Source organism: Schistocerca gregaria, chromosome 3, assembly GCF_023897955.1.
Source record: "Schistocerca gregaria isolate iqSchGreg1 chromosome 3, iqSchGreg1.2, whole genome shotgun sequence".
Taxonomy (NCBI): Eukaryota; Metazoa; Arthropoda; class Insecta; order Orthoptera; family Acrididae; genus Schistocerca; species Schistocerca gregaria.
In genome coordinates this window covers 135,587,776-135,614,699 of record NC_064922.1, presented here as the reverse complement: position 1 = coordinate 135,614,699, position 26,924 = coordinate 135,587,776, and the positions used below count along the sequence as shown (strand labels likewise).

At 39.8% G+C, this 26,924-nt stretch overlaps 1 protein-coding gene across 1 annotated transcript in view; it reads left to right on the top strand.

Annotated features, from left to right (window-relative positions):
- Window positions 1-26,924, top strand: part of LOC126356068 (probable tyrosyl-DNA phosphodiesterase) — a 141,230-nt gene that overhangs the window by 83,798 nt on the left and 30,508 nt on the right. Inside the window, exons 7-9 of the mRNA XM_050006767.1 lie at window positions 10,061-10,231; window positions 12,105-12,357; window positions 18,396-18,511. Coding sequence (XP_049862724.1) covers window positions 10,061-10,231; window positions 12,105-12,357; window positions 18,396-18,511 — 540 coding nt within the window. The remainder of the gene's footprint in view (window positions 1-10,060; window positions 10,232-12,104; window positions 12,358-18,395; window positions 18,512-26,924) is intronic.

The window sequence follows — 26,924 nt, the reverse complement described above, 5'->3', positions numbered from 1 at the left end:
AGTAGGTTTCCCAGTCCTCTTGAGCGTCATTAAAGGGTGGATATGACGGCGGACCCGTGACAGCATCGGACACCTAAGGACCCTGAAGCTGGTGCGGTAACATGTCCTGAGCATCGACTTTGTCCATTAGCAACTGCAGTGACTTTTGTAAGATGTCTTAACTGTAGCAGCAGCAGCTGCTGCTGCTGTTGCTCCAGCAGACAGACCAACTTTGCCTCCATACCAAGAACGACCTCCGTTTACCTCTTCGCCAAAATGTTGTAACTGCGACCAAGACGGTCGCGGGGTAACACTGATGGAAGGCGCAGTGGAACCTGCAGAGAGGTCCGCGAACAACAACACAATGGAAGAGGACAGACACGACCAACGTCGGACAGAACAAATACAACAAGAGCGAAAAACAGAGTCGCAAGGAAACAAACTCATACACAAACCAGGAAGTAAGCAGTCTAGCGCAAAATGGGGTGTAAACCGATGTAAGCGAGATTAGACCGTCTGGCTGAGCAAGTGGCCGGCACTTAAGTACACGATCGGGGGCGCCGCTGTTGGCCACTGGAACAATGTGTTCCACTGTGGTGCCCCACACTAAAAGCGGGCCAGGAGGCGAGCACCACTATTGCTTGCGGCACGATGGTGCAGAGACCTCTGTGGGTCTTCAATGTCCATGACATCTGGCGCGGATTCAAATTCTGCAGCGCGCGGTACCAGAGGTTGACTCCTCTGACTGGATCCACCCCTGTTTAGTGGACCCTCTGTATTACGCAAGTAACTTTGTAATTGCAGGACAGTCAGCATCGCCAGTTAGTCCCATAACCCCCCTCAGTCAATCAATCAGTTAATCAGTGCAGCCATTTTTATATGTTAAAAGCATTTTGCAAAGCTAAACATCGATTTCCAGTGAACAGTCATAGCAAATGTGTTCGAAAAGTTCTACATCTATGTCTACACTCCATATCCTACCTTTCATTGTGTGGTGTAGGGTACTTTGTATACTATTGTCACTTCTCCCTTTCCTGTTCCAGTCACAAATGGTTTGCGGGAAGAATGGTTGCTAGTAAGCCTTCATGTGGGCTTGAATCACTCTATAATTTTATCTTCATGGTATTTTCACAAGATAGACTTAGGCAGCAGCTATACATTTGTTGACTCTTTTAGTAATTTACGCTCTCAAAAACCATAGAATGCAGACCATGTCTCTTGTAGTGTATGCCACTATAGTCAGGTGACAGTCTGCATGATATTTTTGTACTTACTAAATGAATGTGTGACGGAACATACTGCACTTCTTTGGATCTCCACTATTTCTTCTATCAATCCTGTTTGGTTTGGATTCCAAGCTGGTGAGCAGTATTAAGTGTTGGTGAAATGATTATTTTGTAGTCTACCTCCTTTGTTGATAGACTATGAGGACAAGCTGAAAAGTAACTCCTCCAAAGTTTTTATATGGAAACTTTATTAACATTCTACATCTTTATTCATTATGTCTACATATTTATTTCTCAACGTAGTCTCCCTGGCGAAAAATGCTAGTTTGTTGTTACCGTCACTGTACGATCTTCGACTTTGTTGACAGAGCCACAACCTCACATCTGAGTTCATCACTTCATAGGTATCAAAGTGAAGATCTCAAAGGTGTTCTTAAAGTTTTGGAAACAGACAAAAATCAGATGAGGCCAAGTCAGCAATGTATGGAGGACGATCAATGAAAGTGAGTCAGCAATGTATGGAGGACGATCAATGAAAGTGAACCCAAGGCACTGGATTGTCATGCTGAAGGAGAGGGCGCTCCATGTGTGGATGAACTATTCGAATTCATGCTTTCAGTTTTCTGATGTTCTGTTTCTCAAGCACCAACATAGTTGCGTTAAACACCACCGTGTTAACACGCTACAATTCGGAGCCCTCTAGTGACAGAGGGTTGCAATTCACATCAGAGGAGGTGGGAAATGATCTAGTAATATGCATGACATGTAATATGTCAACCAATGTTGAATAAATTACAACTTTGCAGGCAAACTTTCCGTCACGCCCTCGTACATTTCCAGATTCTTCCAATGAATCTCAGCCTTGTATATGCCTTTCCTATAATTAGTTTGTGGTTTTTTCACTTTAAGTTGCTCCATACAAGTACTCCTAGATACACTATGGAAGTAACTACTTCCATTGATTGATCTGCAGTTATGTAATTGTAAAATAATAGGTCTGCCCATGTATACACATTGTTTCATTTGCTTACGTTTGGGGTAAATTGGCTTTCCCTGCACTAAGCGTTCACCATCTGCAGGTCTCCCCGTATTTCTTTACAGTTTTCTAGCATTGCAACTTCTCATGATCCATGAAAAGTCTCATGGAACTTCCGATGTTGTCTACTGTGCCATTTGTATATATTGTGAAAAGTAATGGCCCTATAAATCCCTTGGGGTGTGCCCAAATTCACTTTTATGTGTGAAAACTTCTCTGCATAGAGAATAACATACTGTGTTCTGTTTTCTAGAAACTCTTCAATCCAATCACAAAGTTGGTCTGATATCCCGTAGGCTCATATTTTGTTCATCAGGAGGCAGTGCAGAATTACCGAATACCTTGTGGAAATTGGCCTGCAGCCTTTTGGATCTTATGATCAAACCGAATGAGCTGTGTTTCATGTGGTTGTTGTTTTTTGGAACCAATTTTGATTCATACAAAGCAGATCTTCAGTTTCCAGAAATATCATAATATGCAAGCGGAAAACGTGTTCCAAAATTCTACAACAGACTGATGTCAGAGATATAGTCCTATAGTTCCATGCATCTGTTTGACGGCCCTTCTAGAAAACGGGAATGACCTGTGCTTCCTTCCAGCGGTCAAGAACACTTCAGCCCTTCATACAGGAACATTTCACTCCTCTATAGACTTGTGGTACACTGTTGCTAAAAGAAGAGCAAGTTCTTTCACATATTCTATGTAGAATCATATTAGTATCTCATCAAGTCTAGAGACCTTCCCTCAGTTGACCGATTTCAGTTACTTTTCTATTTCATGGTCACTTATTTTGATATCAGCCATTTTGTTGTTCATTTGAAAATTTAAAGGAGCTACTACTGTGCAATCTTCCTCTTGAAACAGTTTTAAAATATATTAAGTTCTTCGACCGTTTTTGTATTGTCCTCCGCTTCGTTGCTATTATGGTCACAGTGTGTCTGGACAGATGCCTACGATCCATCCTTGTCTAGAGGAAGATGCTTTGGTATAAACATTTCTCCTCATGAGAGTTTTTGTATTCAATTTGTGTTTGGTTAATCTGAATCTATTAGCATTCTGAAATAATCCACATATTTGAATCATTTGTTGATGACTACTGCTGTGACTCACTATGTTGCCATCATTGAACACAAAATAATTCATATTTATTCCTGAAAAGTAATTTCTGGCAGCTGATTTAGCAGCTGTATGATTTCATTTGTAGAAGTACAGATACTGGTCAAAATAATATGAACATCTGTACAACATAGCTCAAAAGAAACATGGTGTATACTCCTGCCTTCTAGTGTTGAAGTGTGCCATCTGATGGTCAAGAATGTGTACACTACACACTATTTCTAGCTTAGATAGTGGTCAGATGTGAAATTTATTGTGGTCTTGAAGCTTTGTTGTTGCTAATCTGTAAAGAGTTCAGAAGATAGATCATTGCTGGTGCCCATCTTGGTGAAGCCATACTAACAAAAACAACCACCCTCAGTGTCAGTAGAAGTATTACACTAACTGTACTGAGAGCCTTCATCAAATAGTGAAAGACATCATTTACCATACACAACAATGGCTTAACTTCAAAACAGATAAGAGAGACAAGGCCTTGAAGCAAACTGTGACCAGAAGGCTCAAGACAACAGCACCCCACATAACATCTGAGATGTTCGCACATCTACAGCAAATTATATCATCAAAAATTATCCATTATGAACAGAGTGCAGAAAACATTTACACTATAAATGGCTATTTCAAAATCATTGGCCACACTATGCAGTACATTCAAATAACAAAATTAGTGTCGCGAGCATACAAATTGGATGTAACAACAGTGGGAGAATGGCATCTGCTCAAATATATGGAAATCCACATTATTCCTGACCAATGTTTGGAAATGTTGACTTGCTGCATCCTACTGGGAAACATGGCAGTGGTTCAGTGATGATAGGCCATGGTTTTTGCCCACTTGTTCTGCATGGGGGTAATTATGTTGGTATTCTGGGTACTATCTTTACCCATTGCTGCACACTGTATCACCTGGCGAATAACCCATGTACCAAGGCAATAGCACTTCCAGTTATACTTTCGGTATTGTTCAAGGATACTTAATGAACACAATGATAAAGGTACATCACCTCAGGTGGCCCCCCTCTGTTCCTTGATTGGAATATAACTGAATCTTTATGGGCTACTTGGTCATCAGTCTACTGACTGGTTTGATGCGGCCCGCCATGATTTCCTTTCCTGTGCTAACCTCTTCATCTCAGAGTAGCACTTGCAACCTACGTCCTCAATTATTTGCTTGACGTATTCCAATCTCTGTCTTCCTCTACAGTTTTTGCCCTCTACAGCTCCCTCTAGTACCATGAAAGTCATTCCCTCGTGTCTTAGCAGACGTCCTATCATCCTGTCCCTTCTCCTGATCAGTGTTTTCCACATATTCCTTTCCTCTCCGATTCTGCGTAGAACCTCCTCATTCCATACCTTATCAGTCCACCTAATTTTCAACATTTGTCTATAGCACCACATCTCAAATGCTTCGATTCTCTTCTGTTCCGATTTTCCCACAGTCCATGTTTCAGTACCATACAATGCTGTACTCCAGAAGTACATCCTCAGAAATTTCTTCCTCAAATTAAGGCCAGTATTTGATATTAGTAGACTTCTTTTGTCCACAAATGCCTTTTTTGCCATAGCGAGTCTGCTTTTGATGTCCTCCTTGCTCCGTCCATCCTTGGTTATTATACTGCCTAGGTAGCAGAATTCCTTAACTTCATTGACTTCGTGACCATCAATCCTGATGTTAAGTTTCTCCCTGTTCTCATTTCTACTACTTCTCATTACCTTCGTCTTTCTCCGATTTACTCTCAAACCATACTGTGTACTCATTAGACTGTTCATTCCATTCAGCAGATCATTTAATTCTTCTTCACTTTCACTCAGGATAGCAATGTCATCAGCGAATCGTATCATTGATATCCTTTCACCTTGTATTTTAATATCACTCCTGAACCTTTCTTTTATTTCCATCATTGCTTCCTTGATGTACAGATTGAAGAGTAGGGGCGAAAGGCTACATCCTTGTCTTACACCCTTGTTAATACGAGCACTTCGTTCTTGATCGTCCACTCTTATTATTCTCTCTTGGTTGTTGTACATACTGTATATGACCCGTCTCTCCCTATAGCTTACCCCTACTTTTTTCAGAATCTCGAACAGCTTGCACTATTTTATATTGTCGAACGCTTTTTCCAGGTCGACAAATCCTATGAACATGTCTTGATTTTTCTTTAGCCTTGCTTCCATTATTAGCCATAACATCAGAATTGCCTCTCTCGTGCCTTTACTTTTCCTAAAGCCAAACTGATCGTCACCTAGCGCATTCTCAATTTTCTTTTGCATTCTTCTGTATATTATTCTTGTAAGCAGCTTTGATGCATGAGCTGTTATGCTGATTGTGCGATTATTCTCGCACTTGTCAGCTCTTGCCGTCTTCCGAATTGTGTGGATGATGCTTTTCCGAAAGTCAGATGGTATGCCGCCAGACTCATATATTCTACACACCAATCTCTTCTAAATCGACTCCTGTTTCTTCTTCTATCACATCAGACAAATCTTCACCCTCATAGAGGCTTTCAATGTATTCTTTCCACCTATCTGCTCTCTCCTCTGCATTTAACAGTGGAATTCCCGTTGCACTCTTAATGTTACCACCGTTGCTTTTAATGTCACCAAAGGTTGTTTTGACTTTCCTGTATGCTGAGTCTGTCCTTCCGACAATCATATCTTTTTCGATGTCTTCACATTTTTCCTGCAGCCATTTTGTCTTAGCTTCCCTGCACTTCCTATTTATTTCATTCCTCAGTGACTTGTATTTCTGTATTCCTGATTTTCCCGGAACATGTTTGTACTTCCTCCTTTCATCAATCAACTGAAGTATTTCTTCTGTTACCCATGGTTTGTTTGCAGCTACCTTCTTTGTACCTATATTTTCCTTCCCAACTTCTGTGATGGCCCTTTTTAAAGATGTCCATTCCTCTTCAACTGTGCTGCATACTGCGCTATTCCTTATTGCTGTATCTATAGCGTTAGAGAACTTCAAATGTATCTCATCATTCCTTAGAACTTCCGTATCCCACTTCTTTGCGTATTGATTCTTCCTGACTAATGTCTTGAACTTCAGCCTACTCTTCATCACTACTATATTGTGATCTGAGTCTATATCTGCTCCTGGGTACGCCTTACAATCCAGTATCTGATTTCGGATTCCCTGTCTGACCATGGTGTAATCTAATTGAAATCTTCCCATATCTCCCGGCCTTTTCGAAGTATGCCTCCTCCTCTTGTGATTCTTGAACAGGGTATTCGCTATTACCAGCTGAAACTTGTTACAGAACTCAAATAGTCTTTCACCTCTTTCATTCCTTGTCCCAAGCCCATATTCTTCTGTAACCTTTTCTTCTACTCCTTCCCCTACAACTGCATTCCAGTCGCCCATGACTATTAGATTTTCGTCCCCCTTTACATACTGCATTACCCTTTCAATATCCTCATACACTTTCTCTATCTGTTCATCTTCAGCTTGGAACGTCGGCATGTATACCTGAACTATCGTTGTCGGTGTTGGTCTGCTGTCGATTCTGATTAGAACAACCCGGTCACTGAACTGTTCACAGTAACACACCCTCTGCCCTACTTTCCTATTCATAACGAATCCTACACCTGTTATACCATTTTCTGCTGCTGTTGATATTACCCGATACTCATCTGACCAGAAATCCTTGTCTTCCTTCCACTTCACTTCACTGACCCCTACTATATCTAGATTGAGCCTTTGCATTCCCCTTTTCAGATTTTCTAGTTTCCCTACCATGTTCAAGCTTCTGACATTCCACATCCCGACTCATAGAACATTATCCTTTTGTTGATTATTCAATCTTTTTCTCATGGTAACCTCCCCCTTGGCAGTCCCCTCCCGGAGATCCGAATGGGGGACTATTCCGGAATCTTTTGCCAATGGAGAGATCATCACGACACTTCTTCAACTACAGGCCACATGTCCTGTGGATACACGTTACGTGTCTTTAATGCAGTGGTTTCCATTGCCTTCTGCATCCTCATGTCGTTGATCATTACTGATTCTTCCGCCTTTAGGGGCAATTTCCCACCCCTAGGACAAGAGAGTGCCCTGAACCTCTATCCGCTCCTCCGCCCTCTTTGACAAGGCCGTTGGCAGAATGAGGCTGACTTCTTATGCCGTAAGTCTTCGGCCGCAAATGCTGATTATTTATCAAAATTTAGGCAGTGGCGGTGATCGAACCTGGGACTGAAAACGTTTTGATTATGAATGAAAGACGCTACCCCTAGACCACGGCTCATGACCTGTATTTGTCCATTCCACACAAGGGTGTATTCCTCTGACTGCATTGCATGACCTGTATTAAGAATACAAGCTGTTATTCTTGGAAAAGGAGAGTCATCAGTCTACTAATAAATACTGTCTCTCGTCACAGATGTTCACATTACTTTGTTCAACATCCCTACTTCCATAATGTTGCTGCTCGTCAATGTATTCTGATTCTTCTAACACTCTCAGCAATAAGGAAATCCTCAATCAGTTAACATTCATCATATCTCATTACATAAAAATATTTACTTGCCCTCTTGAATACAAGGTCGCAGATGCTTGATACACAAATTCTGTTTGTAATAATGCATTCTTGTGGTCAAAACAGTATAGGGATGTGACTGTTCAGATGGATTCATCATATTCTTAAGGAACTATTTGTTGTGGTGTGTTAACGTGGGTGTTGTTGTTGTCCCCCCCCCCCCCCTCTCTCTCTCTCTCTCTCTCTCTCTCTCTCTCTCTGTCTCTCTGTGTGTGTGTGTGTGTGTGTGTGTGTGTGTGTGTGTGTGTGTGTGTGTGTGTGCGTGTGTGTGTGTGTGACTAGAACTATAAAACTGATCGTATGCCACTCAATGCTCAATGACCATAACAAGTTAGACCCTTCATGGAAAAGCCAATATAGAAATGTTTTGAGCAGTGGAAGAAATGAAGGCATATGTGCTCAGGCTCAAAGTGGTTCTACTTAGGAAGTGACCACCCCTAACAGAGCATAATTGTTAATTTAAGAAATCTGTAGCACCAGTGTATTTTCTTGTGTATCAGTGCAAGTACACATCTGCAGTAGACTGATTAACATGAGTTGATCACTTTCGGTGAGAAGCGTCCACTGTATATGAATGCAATTAAAGGTTGAAAAACTGTTGTATACTAATACACCATGGCAAATAGCTCCATAGTGGGCAGGAAGTGTCACTTTATGTATCACATAACTCGCCCTATTTATGTGCCAAAATTTCAACTTAGTCACCTATTGCAGTTGTTCATACTGTCTGTATATCAATAGTATTAACATCAAACACTGTAATTCAACTTCTGTTTTCATAAATGACTTGTGTGACAATCTTCTATCACTAACACAGTAACTTAAATGGCTAGATAATTGTAATATAATTTTTGGATACGCAATTGATAATAACTATTCATGAACAGCTTTGTGGTAAATATTTTTTTTCAGTCACACTGTTTTTGTTGTTGTTGTTGTTGTCGTCGTCGTCGTCGTCGTCGTCATCTTCAGTCCCAAGACTGGTTTGATGTAGCTCTCCACACTAGTCTGTCCTGTGTAAACCTATTCTCTGCATAAGTACTGCAACATAAATTGTTTGAATGTGGTTACTGTATTCAAGCCTTGGCCTCTCTCTATGCTTTTTACCCCCTACACTTACCTCTGTTACTAAATTGGTGCTTATTTGGATCCCCCTTTTTTCCCCAATAGAGTAGTGCCTTAAATTTCTTTTTTCCCCCAGTTCAATTCAGTACCTCATTATTAGTTATTTGACCTATCCATCAAATTTTCAGCAGTCTTCTGTAGACCACATTTGAAAATTTGTTCTTTTGTTGCCCAAACTGTTTATTGTGCATGTTTCACTTCCATACAAGGTTACACTCCAGACAGATACATTCAGAAAAGAATTTTATTATATTTAAATTTGTATTTGATGCAAACTAATGTATATTTTTCAGAAACACTTTTCTTTCTATTGGCAGTCTGCATTTTATATCCTCTCTGTTGTTTCTGCTGCCATCAGTTATTTCTACCATCATCAGTTATTTTACTCCCCAAATAACAAAACTCATCTACAACTTGTACTGTCTAATTTTCTGATCAAATTCCCTCCGAATCACCTTAAAATTCGACTACATTCCATTACTGTTGTTTTAATTTTATTGCTGTTCATCTTATAATAGCTTTACAAGATACTATCCATTTTGTTTAGCTGTTCTTCCAAGCTGTTTCCCATCGCTGGCAGAATTAGTGCGTTATTGGCAAACCTCAAAAGTTTTTATTTCTGATCCCAGAACTTCAATTTAGTTTTCTTGGTTTCCTTGACTGCTTACTTGATGTGGGGTTTAAATAACATTGGGGATAAGTTACAATCTTGTCTCATTTCCTTCATAGCTACTGCTTCTCTTTCATGTCCTTCAACTCTTATAACTGCTGTCTGTTTTCTGAAGATGACGTTAACTAACTTTTCACTCCCTGTGTCTATTGCAGCTACCACCAGAATTTCAAAGAGCACATTAAAGAGCACTATTGCAAACCGATCATTATATTGTAAAAGAAGTTATTAGGTAATTACAAAATAATATGTTAGAATTATTATGTTTGCTGTTGCATAAATAACTCTTGCACAGGAGAAAGAAGTCATAAGAATTCAGCAGAACTCAACACATGCAGAAGAATTTTAATCAACACAGTTTGATTTTCAGGTTATGGGTAAGCCCAAGATGTCCAAGGATCCCACTGAATGCAGACACTAAAGCAGGTGACTCTATAACAGAATTCCGCGCTGACTTGATGCGATATCTATCCGCCTACCAGATGCCAGTTCTGCAGGAATGGATTACAAGAATACGTTGTGCCGATTTCTCCAAAGTCAGGTAGGTTCATTTCTTTCAGAGCATTACAAATAATTTCATTGACATGCTTTTTTAATCACATCTAATCAGAAAAAGGAAGCCTTTTATACAGACTATGAGCTAGTGATGCTGATGTGTGCTTCATGTAGTTTTGCAAAGCCTCCTTCAGTGAAGAGTAAAAAAAATTGTTGTTGTAGGTCTTACCTGTAACTTTGCCCAGCCTGAGCAAATTTTTTCCCCTTGCCATTAGTAAATTGGGACACTGAGTTTCAAATTTGAAAGGATAAAGAACAAGCAAAAGAAATAGGATTGGAATCAGATAGAAAGAATTGCACATGTGCACCGTCACTGTCACTATATGTAAGTCATCACTTTGACGTGAGAGGAAGTTATATTAATGGAGCGATAAATTAAATTGAGAGTAAGATTGATGGTAATAAAACAGAAGGACCAAGAAAATTGATAGTGCATAAAAAGAAATTAAACAGAGAAATAAAATACCAAAAATGAGCTAAAATTAAAAACAGTTTAAGTAAGTTTTGTGGAATAACCATATCTGAGTGGTTCAGTAGTTGCAACTAAAAGAAGATAGAACAGGTGAAGAATGACATTGGAAGAAGGGAATGATCTTGTGGTGTGCAGAATCTAAGGTAGGCTGTTCCGGCTCATAAGCTCCGTGCTCATCTGTGGACTGCTCCCTGCTCTGTAGAGCATTGTCACTCACTGTGAACAATCAAAAGGGCTGGCAGCATATGACATGGCAAGGCTTTTGATATGCCTGCCCCATTTTACATAATCACCAACACACATCCTTGGCAGCCATGACATAGCACCATGCTACCTTGGAAAACAAGAAGTTAAAGAAATAAATAAGAAATAACTGTTGTAAAAGAAATTGCATATGTTCATTAGGCATTGAAACTAATTTTTTTCATAACAAGAGCAGAAATATCATGTGCAAAGTGTTCGTAGCAAATGCAGGGGGGTGGCCTTCATTGTCGCATCCTGAAGAAAAGTTTATTCCTTGGTTTTTATTCTTTTCATTGTATGAGAAAAGATACTCACAAGACTACATCGATCTAAACATGCACATGATCTGTGCGATGTTTTTGTGGAGCTTAGGAATTGTTTTTTCACTGTAATGACAAATTCAGCATGTTGTAGTATCTGTCTTTCAACAAAGTTGAATTTTGCAGCTCAGTAACTTTCAACTGGAGTGATGATGTCAAATCATTCGGTCTGACCGAGAAAGGATTGCTTGAACAATTTCGTTTCCGTTTCAAAAATGGCTGGCTCTCAGAATCTTGTTTCAAAAGACATGATGAGCTGCTTTATCTCGGCTTAATAATAGCCAAAACTGGTACCTTCCACTAGTTTTAAAGAAGCTCTACGATTGAAGAATGCTAAAATACCATCACTCATCTGCCTCTCAAACAAACATAACTTTTCCATGAATGCTCTTATTTCGTCTTGCATGTCAAATGTTAGCTACTGGTGGCCCTGCAATAACAGATTTACATTATTTAGGCGCATAATTATGTCAGCTAAGAATGATAGGTCTCGTGTCCATTTTAGATTTTTGAGACAATGCATTTCTTCCCCTTTCATATCGAGAAAGAGATACTTCTTCAAGAATGCCAAAGAAAATGTCAAGAATTTTTCCCCGACTTAGCGAACAAACAGTGCTGATCATTCAGGAATCCTTCGAACTGTCTATGATTTACACACCACCACCACTGAAAATTCGTGCACAGAACTGCATATGGAATAAAGTCTTTCCACTGAGAATCGTTCCCCTCCTCCCCCAATTAGGACTCGCTGTCTTACATTTAGATCAACATCAAAGTATCAACAGAAAAATAATCCTGTTTCTTATCAACATCTTGTTTTACAGAGTTTGTCTTGTGGGTTCCGTGCCAGGGACACATCGTGGAGCAGATGTAGATAGATGGGGTCACCGTCGAATGGCAGCCCACCTTAAGCGCTTTGCTGAGGTTCCAAATACATCGTGGCCTCTATTCTTCCAGTGTTCCTCTATTGGCAGCTTAGGCGCAACTCCAGATTCTTGGATGTGTGGAGAATTTCGAGCTAGTCTTGCTCAGTCCGTCAACAAGCAGCCCCTCTCACAGCAGCCACCAGTGAAAGTGGTAAGTTGTTAAGTTATAGATATTGTTTCCTGCCACCTTTCCCATAAAAATGTATGCTCCTTTATGTGCTACTTTAATTTGCTTGCATGTCCATTTATTTCTCTAATTCCAGTAATAATATTTATCTATATGCATTTGCTTTTTTGGAAGCTGTTGTCGATTCAAATACCTCATCAGAACAACTATTCTATGAAAATTGTTCCCTTTTTTAATGAATGTAAAATACTTTGTTTTTTCCCCAGTAATTAAATGTGAACATCTCTAAAGACAAAACATAGACAACAGGCAAACAAATGCAGAATGGCATACCATCTTCCAAGATGAAATTATACATGTATCATTGTCACATGTACAATGTTGTTGTTGTTGTTGTTGTGGTCTTCAGTCCTGAGACTGGTTTGATGCAGCTCTCCATGCTACTCTGTCCTGTGCAAGCTTCTTCATCTCTCAGTACCTACTGCAACCTGCATCCTTCTGAATCTGCTTAGTGTATTCATCTCTTAGTCTCCCTCTACGATTTTTACCCTCCACGCTGCCCTCCAATGTTAAATTTGTGTTCCCTTGATGCCTCAAAACATGTCCTTCCAACCGATCCCTTCTTCTAGTCAAGTTGTGCCACAAACTTCTCTTTTCCCCAATTCTAGTCAATACCTCCTCATTAGTTACGTGATCTATCCACCTTATCTTCAGCATTCTTCTGTAACACCACATTTCGAAAGCTTCTATTCTCTTCTTGTCCAAACTAGTTATTGTCCATGTTTCACTTCCATACATGGCTACACTCCATACAAATACTTTCAGAAACGACTTCCTGATACATAAATCTATACTCGATGTTAACAAATTTCTCTTCTTCGGAAACGTTTTCCTTGCCATTGCCAGTCTACATTTTATATCCTCTCTACTTCGACCATCGTCAGTTATTTTACTTCCTAAGTAGCAAAACTCCTTTACTACTTTAAGTGTCTCATTTCCTAATCTAATTCCCTCAGCATCACCCGATTTAATTTGACTACATTCCATTATCCACATTTTGCTTTTGTTGATGTTCATCTTACATCCTCCTTTCAAGACACTGTCCATTCCGTTCAACTGCTCTTCCAGGTCCATTGCTGTCTCTGACAGAATTACAATGTCATCGGCGAACCTCAAAGTTTTTACTTCTTCTCCATGAATTTTAATACCTACTCCGAATTTTTCTTTTGTTTCCTTTACTGCTTGCTCAATATACAGATTGAATAGCATCGAGGAGAGGCTACAACCCTGTCTCACTCCCTGCCCAACCACTGCTTCCCTTTCATGCCCCTCGACTCTTATGACTGCCATCTGGTTTCTGTACAAATTGCAAATAGCCTTTTGCTCCCTGTACTTTACCCCTGCCGCCTTCAGAATTTGAAAGAGAGTATTTCAGTCAACATTGTCAAAAGCTTTCTCTAAGTCTACAAATGCTAGAAACATAGGTTTCCCTTTTCTTAATCTTTCTTCTAAGATAAGTCGTAACGTCAGTATTGCCTCACCTGTTCCAACATTTCTATGGAATCCAAACTGATCCCCCCGGAGGTCCGCATCTACCAGTTTTTCCATTCATCTGTAAAGAATCCGTGTTAGTATTTTGCAGCTGTGACTTATTAAACTGATAGTTCGGTAATTTTCACATCTGTCAGCACCTGCTTTCTTTGGGATTGGAATTATTATATTCTTCTTGAAGTCTGAGGGTATTTCGCCTGTCTCATACATCTTGCTCACCAGCTGGTAGAGTTTTGTCATGACTGGCTCTCCCAAGGCCGTCAGTAGTTCTAACGGAATGTTGTCTACTCCCGGAGCCTTGTTTCGACTCAGGTCTTTCAGTGCTCTGTCAAACTCTTCACGCAGTATCTTACCTCCCATTTCGTCTTCATCTACATCCTCTTCCATTTCCATAATATTGTCCTCAAGTACATCGCCCTTGTATAAACCCTCTAAATACTCCTTCCAACTTTCTGCTTTCCCTTCTTTGCTTAGAACTGGGTTGACATCTGAGCTCTTGATATTCATACAAGTGGTTCTCTTCTCTCTTTTGCTGTAGGCAGTATCTATCTTACCCCCTAGTGAGATAAGCTTCTATATCCTTACATTTGTCCTCTAGCCATCCCTGCTTAGCCATTTTGCACTTCGTGTCGATCTCATTTTTGAGACGTCTGTATTCCTTTTTGCCTGCTTCATTTACTGCATTTTTATATTTTCTCCTTTCATCAATTAAATTCAATATTTCTTCTGTTACCCAAGGATTTGTAGCAGCCCTCGTCTTTTTACCTACTTGATCCTCTGCTGCCTTCTCTACTTCATCCCTCAGAGCTACCCATTCTTCTTCTACTGTGTTTCTTTCCTCCGTTCCTGTCAGTTGTTCCCTTATGCTCTCCTTGAAACTCTGTACAACCTCTGATTCTTTCAGCTTGTCCACATCCCATGTCCTTAAATTCCCACCTTTTTGCAGTTTCTTCAGTTTTAATCTACAGCTCATAACCAATAGATTGTGATCAGAGTCCACATCTGCCCCTGGAAGTGTCCTACAATTTACTACCTTTTAGTATCTCCAGGATTCTTCCATGTATACAGTCTTCTTTTATGATTCTTGAACCAAGTGTTAGCTATGATTAAGGTGTGCTGTGTGCAAAATTCTACCAGACGGCTTCCTCTTTCATTTCTTAGCCCCAATCCATATTCACCCACTATGTTTCCATCTCTCCCTTTTCCTTCTAACGAATTCCAGTCACCCATGACTATTAAACTTTCGTCTCCCTTCACCACCTGAATAATTTCTTTTATCTCATCATACATTTCATCAATTTCTTCATCATCTGCAGAGCTAGTTGGCATATAAACTTTACTACTGTAGTAGCCATGGGCTTTGTGTCTATCTTGGCCACAATAATGCGTTCACTATGCTGTTTGTAGTAGCTTACCCGCACTCCTATTTTTTATTCATTATTAAACCTACTCCTGCATTACCCCTATTTGATTTTGTATTTATAACCCTGTATTCACCTGACCAAAAGTCTTGTTCCTCCTGCCAACGAACTTCACTAATTCCCACTATATCCTATCCATTTCCCTTTTTAAATTTTCTAACCTACCTGCCCGATTAAGGGATCTGACATTCCACACTCCGATCCGTAGAACACCAGTTTTCTTTCTTCTAATAACGACATCCTCCTGAGTAGTCCCTGCCCGGAGATCCGAATGGGGGACTATTTTACCTCCGGAATATTTTACCCAAGATGACGCCATCATTTAATCATACAGTAAAGCTGCACGTCCTCGAGAAAAATTACGGCTGTAGTTTCCCCTTGCTTTCAGCCGTTCGCAGTACCAGCACAGCAAGGCTGTTTTGATTAATGTTGCAAGGCCAGATCAGTCAATCATCCAGACTGTTGCCCCTGCAACTACTGAAAAGGCTGCTGCCCCTCTTCAGGAACCACACGTTTGTCTGGCCTCTCAACAGATACCCCTCCGTTGTGGTTGCACCTACAGTACAGCTATCTGTATTGCTGAGGCATGCAAGCCTCCCCACCAACGGCAAGGTCCATGGTTCATTGGGGGGGGGGGGGGGGGGGGGGGGGGGGATGTACAATGATAGGATTGCATTATAACTAAATGCAGTAATGTCCATACTACATGGAGAAAGTTTGCTCGGTACATATAGCTATTGGCTAGCTGTTGTTTGCTGAAGACATCATGTGTAGTAAAGTGTGGGACAAGTTGTGATGGCGAAATGTCTGCTTCTGATGCAAATGTTCATTATAATAATTGGGAATTGTTATGGCGTATAAGCATAGTTTTTTCCTGTACAGACCACCAGGTCAGTAGTGATTTCTTTATTCTACTGTGAAGCCCTCCATGGTAATTAAATGGAATGTCACATTAAGTTCTAACTGAGTATTTCTCTAGCGTGGTCGTCCTTGCAGGTTATCAATCAGACACAGGCAGGTCACCTGATTGGCCAGCACAGATAGCACTCAAAGAATCTTACAAAGAAATTGCTACTGTAGCTATCAATAAAACACATGCAAAGCTCCCTGTAGGCAAACAATTTAGCAGTCAATGTCACCTGGTTGATAGCCATCATGCTAGTCAAGTAAGTTCACAGCACTGAAATTTCAGTTTAAGGCAATTAGTCATAGGTCTAAGCATTATAAAATCTGTATAGTATGGAATAGAATATGATATTAGTAACAGTGTTGCTTCAGGCTGCTCGTTTTTTATTTTGCTTTAGTCTGGTTATAAACTGCTGATTCAAGACAAAGTGAGACTTCTATCAGAAATAGTTTACTGCTGCTGCATCTCACTTTTCTTGTTGAATACAATGCTGTTGGTATATGCTAGTGTGGTAGTATATGTACGATCAATATTATAAAGTCATTCAGTATTAATACCTGGGCTTAATACTGGAAAATCCTATTGTGATTTCTTTAAAAAGGTTGGTATTTTGACAACTGTTCCATGGTATACCTGTATATCCTTGTTAATGTCTTTCACCTTTAACATGAAATATAATGCACAGAATTATTTATAATACTAGGACCAAACACAATTTCTATAGAAAGTTAAAGGGTCTAACATAATTACAGAAAGGGATCAATTACATTGGTGAACATCTTGTTCTCCTCTCATCCTCACAACAGTTGGATCCCTCTCAATCCAGAATCTGTGTGACCTACCTTTTTCCTTTCTTCGAGCTCTCCCTCTCTTATACGTGAGAAAGGAACTATTATTTCCAAAAGCTACAGTAGTGTATGTACTTTTATACATTTCTATCGGAATCACTGACAAAAGAGCCTGGTGATCTAAAGGTAAAGCACATGCCTAAAAACTGAAAGTCACAGGATAAAATGCTGGTCAGAGTTTGAAATTTTTCTGTTTGTGTTTACCTTAACCTTCACTTCTCAGTTATGTGAAAATATGCCAAGAATGATGCATGTTTCAGATTCCATGCTAAACTGTACGTTCCTTTCCCCGGTAGGATTAGTGGGGTAGATTAGGGGCACCCAGGCCACCGAAGTGGCATCTAATTGAAAGTCTCCACCAGGCGGCTGAACATCCTTCATTGAGGATTCGCAGCTGCCATGCCATGTAACTGTATACACCAGTACTGACATTTTTTCTTGAAGTACTGGCCAGTAAATCTGTGTCATAATTTTATAAGCATGTATTCACCAACTTTCAAGCATATTAAATGTCTTGTAGTGCAGTGGCTTTTAAGATACAAATAAATAACTTTATGCTGGCTAAATTGTTTTTCCCAGCTCGAGACTATCTGCAGAGAGGATCTTTAAAGTAATAATTTATCATATTAGCAACATAATATTATAATATTTCATAACTTCATCATTCTGTTGTTTTCTAGTTAAATGAAATTGACTTCATATCACATTTTAGAGACTCCTTGCTGTGGGATACATGGAATATGATAGAAGGTTCGTTAGACACTGGAATCTCATTCAAAAGAGATGACATTTTAATTTCCATCTGATATCCTTTCTGTAGGGTGTTGTTGTTTTCTTTTCTTTTTCTTTTCCCAAGTCATCACTTCGGAGTTTTCTTTTCTTTTTCTTTTCCCAAGTCATCACTTCGGATAAACTCCCTTGAACAACTGATTTTGTGACACCTCTCTAGGGGCTATATCAATGAGATATTGAAACTCTAACCCTCTTCTACATTTATGTAACAAGGTTCAGTGTCAGTTGGTTAGGTCTCACCTCAATTGTATGTGACAGTTTCTGCTAAATGGTTTACAGATAATTGTGACATTTGTGTAGGTTTTGCATTTATATTGCATTCAGTTGCTGGAAAGATTGATTCTATAACATCTCAGGTGGAATATGAAAAGCATTATGTTACCTAAAATATCTCATTTAGTTTCCTTTATATCTAGTTTTATTTATTCACCCCTGACTAATTTGTAGAATGTTTGTATAGATGGCTAGTACAGTAAATAGTGCCAATTGTCTTCTTAAATTGTGTGTCGTTGCCAATATAATAGCCATAAAATTTTCTTGCAGATCTATCCCTGTTTTCGTAATGTGGCCCAAAGTATACATGGCCTTTTGGGTGGTGACTGTCTACCATATTCCATAAGAACTCATGGGAAGCAGGCTTGGTTTACAGGATACCTACAGTAAGTTTACTTTATTATGATTTAATTTTTCTTGTTCGTTTAAAACTTTATTTACTGAATAGCTGTTGTCAGAGGCACAAATGCAAAATATATACTTTTTATTGTGGTGCAAGAAACTGGAGGAGAAGTAACTGCATTATTTACTGATGTACATTTGCCAGTTGCAGGACTAAATACTGTTACTTATTCAGACTGGAATGATTTCATCAGATCAAATTGTTCTAGCATTAGTAAATTTTAAACTTGAACTGCAATGTGAGGTTGATAAGCACCAGATTAAATGTGTGTGAATTCTTGTAAATTACTTGATTGTTTGAGTTTTTACATTGTATTGGAAATGTGTGCAAACAATTATTCAATTCCTTAGTTTTAAATCATTGACAGAAGTCATTTAAATCCTTACACTTAACAAAAGTTGCTATTTTTTAATATATTTAACTATATTTACTTGTGTGTGCATATTCCTGTTACAACTTACCAAGCTCACATACGAATAAGGAGGTGTGTAGTGCAACCCAAATGCTGCATACATTGTTATCTTTGCACTACAGTGCATATGCAGTTCCTATTGGGACTGAATTTTTGACTGTAGGGAAGGGGTATTTAAGGGTGGTACCAACGGTGTGGGGATCTCACATGGGTTAGAGAACTTGGTTAAATTGCCCCAAAGCCACTACAATGTGTAGATCATTTGTGAACTGAAAGTGTGTTTAGTGCTTACATCAAGAGTAGATGAAGTGTACACCCTAGCAGCATTGTGCCATCAAACTCGGTTATAAACTAACCTGCTTATGTTATGATCTGTAAGATGTAGAAGTAGCCTGAAAAGTCATTTGAAGACAATTGAAGAAGTACAAGAGGCTTTCAAAGGTTGCTTGAACACCCTTGTAGTTGCTGCTTTATGGGGATCGTTTGAAGACTGGAAAAAGTGTTTGTGGTGGATCACATTTTGAATATTATCAATTCATGCCAATTAGCTCTGCAGATGACGAAGAAATTGAAGAAATGTATGATGACATAAAAGAAATTATTCAGAGACTGAAGGGAGATGAAAATTTAATAGTCATTGGTTACTGTAATTTGACAGTATGAAAAGGGAGAGAAGGAAATGTAGTAGGTGAATATGGATTGGGGGTAAGAAATGAAAGAGGAAGCCGCCTGGTAGAATTTTGCACAGAGCACACCTTAATCATAGCTAACACTTGGTTAAGAATCATAAAAGGAGGTTGTATACATGGAAGAATCCTGGAGATACTAACAGGTTTCAGATAGATTATATAACGGTAAGACAGAGATTTAGAAACCAGGTTTTAAACTGTTAGACATCTCCTGGGGCAGATGTGGACTCTGACCACAATCTATTGGTTATGAGTTGTAGATTAAAACTGAAGAAACTGCAAAAAGGTGGGAATTTGAGGAGATTGGACCTGGATAAACTGAAAGAACCAGAGGTTGTAGAGAGTTTCAGGAAGAGCATAAAGTAACAATTGACGAGAATGGGGGAAAGAAATACAATAGAACAAGAATGGGTAGCTTTGAGAGATGAAGTGGTGAAGGCGGCAGAGGATCTAGTAGGTAAAAAGACGAGGGCTAGTAGAAATCGTTCAGTGACAGAAGAAGTACTGAATTTAATAGATGTAAGTAGAAAATGTAAAAATGCAGTAAATGAAGCAGGCAAAAAGGAATATAAACATCTCAAAAATAATATTGACAGGAAGTGCAAAATGGCTAAGCACGCATAGCTAGATGAGAAATGTAAGGCTGTAGAGGCTTATCTCACTGAGGGTAAGATAGATACTGCTACAGGAAAATTAAAGAGATCTTTGGAGAAAAGAGAACTACTTGTATGAATATCAAGGGCTCAAGTGGAAACCCAGTACTAACCAAAGAAGGGAAAGCAGAAAGGTGGAATGAGTATATAGAGGGCCTATGCAATGGGATATTCTTGAGGACAATATTATGGAAATGGAAGAAGATGATGATGAAATGGGAGATACGATACTGCATGAAGAGTTTGACAGAACACTGAAAGACCTAAGTCGAAACAGAGCCCTGGGAGTAGACAACATTCCATTAGAACTACTGACAGCCTTGGGAGATCCAGTCCTGACAAAACTCTACCATCTGGTGAATAAGATGTATGAGACAGGCGAAATACCCTCAGACTTCAAGAAGAATATAATAATTCCAATCCCAAAGAAAGCAGACGTTGACAGATGTGAAAATTACCGAACTATCAGTTTAATAAGTCACGGCTGCAAAATACTAACACGAATTCTGTACAGACGAATGGAAAAACTGGTAGAAGCTGACCTTGGGGAAGATCAGTTTGGATTCTGTAAAAATATGGGAACACGTGAGGCAATACTGACCCTACAACTTATCTTCGAAGCAAGATTAAGGAAAGGCAAACCTATGTTTCTAGCATTTGTAGACTTGGAGAAAGCTTTTGACAATGTTGACTGGAATATTTTCTTTCAAATTCTGAAGGTGGCAGGGGAAAAATACAGGGAACAAAAGGCTATTTGCAACTTGTACAGAAACCAGATAGCAGTTATAAGAGTCGAGGGACACGAAAGGGACACAGTGGTTGGGAAGGGAGTGAGACAGGGTTGTAGCCTCTCCCCGATGCTATTCAATCTGTATATTGAGCAAGCAATAAAGGAAACAAAAGAAAAATTCGGAGTAGGTATTAAAATCCATGGAGAAGAAATAAAAACTTTAAGGTTTGCCGATGACATTGTAATTCTGTCAGAGACGGCAAAGGATTTGGAAGAGCAGTTGAGCGGAATGGACAGTGTCTTGAAAGGAGGATATAAGATGAACATCAACAAAAGCAAAGTGAGGATAATGGAATATAGTCAAATTAAATTGGGTGATGCTGAGGGAATTAGATTAGGAAATAGTAGTAAAGGAGTTTTGCTATTTGGGGAACAAAGTAACTGATGATTGCTGAAGTAGAGAGGATATAAAATGTGGATTAGCAGTGGCAAGAAAAGTGTTTCTGAAGAAGAGAAATTTGTTAACATTAAGTATAGATTTAAGTGTCAGGAAGTCGTTTCTGAAAGTATTTGTATGGAGTGTAGCCATGTATGGAAGTGAAACATGTGCAATAAATAGTTTAGACAAGAAGAGAATAGAAGCTTTCGAAATGTGGTGCTACAGAAGAATGCTGAAGATTAAATGAATGGGTAGATCATGTAACTAATGAGGAAGTATTGAATAGGATTGGGGAGATGAGGATTTCGTGGCACAACTTGACAAGAAGAAGGGATCGGTTGGTAGGACACATTCTGAGGCATCAAGGGATCGCCAATTTAGTATTGGAGGGCAGCTTGGAGGGTAAAAATCGTAGAGGGAGACCAAGAGATGAATACACTAAACAGATTCAGAAGGACGTAGGCTGCAGTACATATTGGGAGATGAAGCAGCTTGCACAGGATAGAGTAGCATGGAGAGCTGCATCAAACCAGTCTCAGGACTGAAGATCACAACAACAATTCATTGAATATATATCTCCAAGCCATTGTTTTTTTTTTTATTTTAGTTTGTATAATTGTTTGGGAAACAATTTATGAAAAGACTGTTTCGTAACCAAGAGCAGCTATATTATATCTTTCAAAAAAAGAGCAACATTGTAAGGCCAGTGTTTGGTTATCATTATATTGTGGTTGTCAATACCAGCAGCAAACTAATTTTGAGTACAGAACACAAAAATACTGGGCACAAATATTACTAGGACGTAGTGTCTACTTTGTGGGTGCTCATTCTTTATCAAGTCTACATTAACTAGTGTAGCATCCTGATAATAGACAAGACAGCTCTGTGGGAACATTCACTGGGCATCCACTGCGTAAAGGTTTGCAACTGCAAAATATCCAGTTTGATAGCTTCACCCATCCCCCTAACATTGGTGTGACAACTCATCATCATCATCCATTACTACCATCTCAATTTGAGACACATACTTGTTTCTACAATTGAGAATTCCAATCATTTTGCACATTTATTTACAAACATTATCTGACTACCGAATGTTCCTGTGTTGAGACCGTTTGTGCCAGATAGATCAAATTCAAAATTGAAACTTCCTGGCAGATTAAAACTGTGTGCAGGACTGAGACTCGAACTCGGGACCTTTGCCTTTCATGGGCAAGTGTTCTACCAACGGAGCTACCCAAGCAAGACTCATGCCCCGTCCTCGCAGCTTTACTTCTGCCAGTACCTCGTCGCATACCTTCCAAACTTAACGGAATCTCTCCTGCGAACCTTGCAGAACTAGCACTCCTGAAAGAAAGGATATTGCGGAGACATGGCTTAGCCAAAGCCTGGGGGATGTTTCCAGAATAGTTTGGAAGGTAGGAGATGAGGTACTGGCTGAAGTAAAGCTGTGAGGACAGGGCATGAATTGTGCTTGGGTAGCTCAGTTGGTAGAGCACTTGCCCACGAAAGGCAAAGGCCCCGAGTTCGAGTCTCGGTCCAGCACACATTTTTAATCTGCTGGTAAGTTTCATATCATCACACGCTCTTCTGCAGAATGAAAATCTCATTCTGGTAATTCAAAATTGTAGATTCTGATATTTTACCATTTACGTCATTTTTGTATAATCTTTCATTGAGTGTGTCAAGACCTTATATGTATCATGATTTATTATTCCTTGTGGCATATCAGGCCCATTAATTAAAAGAGAATTGGCAAGCATAGTTTAAAATTATTTGTGTACTGTTCTGTAAAATATTGCTCCAGCTGCAGATGCAGCTTCACTGTGTGTTCTGTTCCCGGGCGGTGGATAAGTTATACCTGGATCAGAATAACAAAGTCATTTACAGCAAAGTATAATTGACTGTGGAAGGGAGCGATGCTGGTTCACCGGTGTGTGCATGCACAGTATGGCTGTAACGGCAACAGCTGTTAGTTCCTTACTCGAATATCCTTGTAGCTTAACAAACACACTCCTGTCTGTAAAATGATAGTGTTCCTATTATTTGTATATATCAACATGAATCACACTTTCTTCTACAATAATCAGAACTAATCATGTTCATTTGCCATATTCAATAAAAGACGGGTGCTAAAATGGATCTGAATCGTTCATATAAGTACAATAACTAACAACATTAAAATAATATGAACTGCTTGAATACTTCAAATGGCTCTAAGCACTATGGGACTTAACATATGAGGTCATCAGTCCCCTAGACTTAGAACTAGTCAAACCTAACTAACCTAAGGACATCACACACATCCATGCCCAAGGCAGGATTCGAACCTGCAACCGTAGCAGCAGTGCGGTTCCGGACTGAAGCACCTAGAACCGTTCAGCCACAGCAGCCGGCACCTGAATACTTACCAATGACTGTAGTGTGGATGTAGAGTATAATACTTGTACAGAGGATTATTTCTCAATAAGCGGTACACAAAATTCAGTCCAAAATATGAAACATGACCACAAAAATATAGACGAATTATCGCAAAAGGTAAATGCCACTTAGTTCAGAATCACTTTCTTCGTCGACACTTGTCATTATCTGTGCTCTGGTCCGTGGAAGAGTCACTGATATTCCCCAAGGAAATAATTATATTTTCAGTGTTACTTTCTACACTAAATTCACTTTTCATTATTCCTCTTTACAGTCCTTGAATTTCTTCCACAGTGAGGCTTTTGTTATTTGTTGTCACATAGTGTTTAATCCGTGCACAAACCATTTGGATGGCATTGAAGCAACAGTGGTATGGGGGAAACCTAAGAACCCTGTGGCCATATTCTTTAGCTACCTCGTCCACTACATACTATTGAAACTGTGGCCTTTTTTACCATGAGCTCCACCTTACATAAGTTGTTCTGAATTTTCACATTGTGGCATTTCAGCTATTCAACAATGCTTTTTTTGTGGTAGCTCTACCTTTAATAATTATGAGGTATAGCGCATTATTCATTACAATGACAGACAGCTGATTTAAGTTTTCCAATAGCTGTCCCTTGAACCACTTCAGAAATCTATTGTGTTACATCTCCTCATGGTAGTCACTTATTTTCCTTGATTTGCAAACAAGGAGACAGTTTGGTATGAAACCAAATGCAGTTCCAGCTTGCAAGACAATAATTCTTGTGCCTTACTCCACGGGAACAGCAGAGCTTCCACATATGCTATGATCTGTCCTGTCTTTCATGGCAGAATGACCGGCATTTATCCAGGGTGTGTTAAGCCACGCAGTGTCTTCAAACACTGAATAACTGTGTCTTCTGAAGAGTAATGCAGTCCTTTTTTACAGTTGAATGTTCTTTTTGCTTGTAATATCCCTATATTTGGCGGCGAACAGCATCTTGTTGAAAAGAGTACAAGTTTGTTACTAGTGGTTCTGTCCTCTTTTGGCCAGATTTACTTTTTTTATTTATTTGTTTACAACATGCTGCCCTACAATATTTGCAATACTACATGTGTATGTAGTGTGTGTGTGTGTGTGTGGGTGGGTGGGTGGGTTTCTTTTTCTCTCTCTCTCTCTCTCTCTCTCTCTCTCTCTCTCTCTCTCTCTCTCTCTCTCTCTCTCTTTTTTTTTTTTGTATCCCACCTGGGAGGCGGCACGTGGGCCGGGAACAGGAAAAAGTACTAATCTCTCGGTAGTGCAAATGCAGTTAAAACGCCTTTACTAGTGGATAAACATATGCAAACACATTACATAACTTGCAAGGTGGTGGGAAGTTGAAGCGAAGTGTCCTGGCTGGCAGCACCTGATGAAATGGCTGAAGCAGTTGCAGAGCTCGTAGACCTCGACAGCACCGGCTAGAGGGTGCTGTCGTCGGTGTCTCTTGTAGTGCCAACATAGCAGAGTGGACCTACGTTGTGGTATTGTAGCTATTGATAACACAGTGTGTGTGTGTGGTGTAACGTTTGTATTGTATGGTGGCGGTGGTGGGCCACGAATAGCAGTAAGGGGGCCATCAACCATCAAGGTTAATGTCCCCATCCAATGGATGGATCACCATCAGCAGTTGTCGCAAGCCCTCATTTCATGAGACACTGCACAAATGTCCTACCTCAAATACCAGATCTCTCTGCAAAGTCTAGTTATCAAGAACTTTACACCACCACCTCTTCTCCACTAGCTGACCAATTACTGGCACTGATTTCCCCCCCCCCCCCCCCCCCCCACCACCACCACCACCACCACCACCACCACTACTACCACTACCACCACCACCGACAACAACAACAATAACAATAACAGCCGTACGCCAGGGTTGACCACCATTGCAGAAACGTGCATTAGCGACCTTGGCCGTGGAGGAAGTTTTTTTCTTTTTTACTGGGTGTCCATAGTTTCGATGAACCAGGTTCTTCCCCTTTTGCATAGTCTCTTTAGAATCTTTGACAACTATTTTTATGTATCTTCAGAGCACTTGTAGTTCTTTCAGCTAACTTTGTTAGAGACAATAGAGTTGCACTATTGTCTCTCTCCTTCTCAAAATATTCGCCGGCCGGAGTGGTCGAGCGGTTCTAGGCGCTACAGTCTGGAACTGCATGACCACTACGGTCACAGGTTCGAATCCTGCCTCAGGCATGGATGTTTGTGATGTCCTTAGGTTAGTTAGGTTTAAATACTGTATTTACTCGAATCTAAGCCGCACCTGAAAAATGAGACTCGAAATAAAGGAAAAAAAATTCCCAAATCTAAGCCGCACCTGAAATTTGAGACTCAAAATTCAAGGGGAGAGAAAAGTTTTAGGCTGCACCTCCAAATTGAAACAAGGTTGGTCCATTGTAATATGAGACACAATTTAGGTCGAATGAATGATGATACCGCTACAGTAGTTTGGTTCGAGTCGTAGGCTTAGCAGTTAAGCTTTACCAGGTAGCCATTGCTATGCATCAGGCGCTCCTTCCGTATTTATACGGGTACCCTTCCTTTTTCACATACATCATCTTGTTTGAATCGATTGCTTATTTTGCTTTGATCTGATAAGTGCCATTTTCTTTGTTATAGGTGTTTACGTCACTCTAAGCTGACAATGATTTACTGTACTGTGTCGTGTTTACAGCCTGTGCGTGTTTACAGCCTGTCGTCGCTCGCAGCATGGCTTGCTTTTGTGCGCGCTACCGCCGCTTACAAGTTTTTTTAAAAAAAAAGAAAAGAAAAGAGGAATCGTCTCATGAGCGAAACAATGGCAAGCAACTGCTATTTGTTGTTACTTACACTGCTGATTTCTTTGATAATGATCAACAAGAACCAAATAATAGACACTGTATGATAGAACATGTTCTGAAAGAGAGTTAGGCAAAAAATTTTCTCCGTTTGAAAATCTTTGCAGCCGCTTCTTTAGTACATCAAGTTCTGCACATAAATTAGTCATCTTAGATTTAAAAATCTAGTCAGTTGCCGTGCTTCATTTCTGACTGTATCACTATTAGGCAT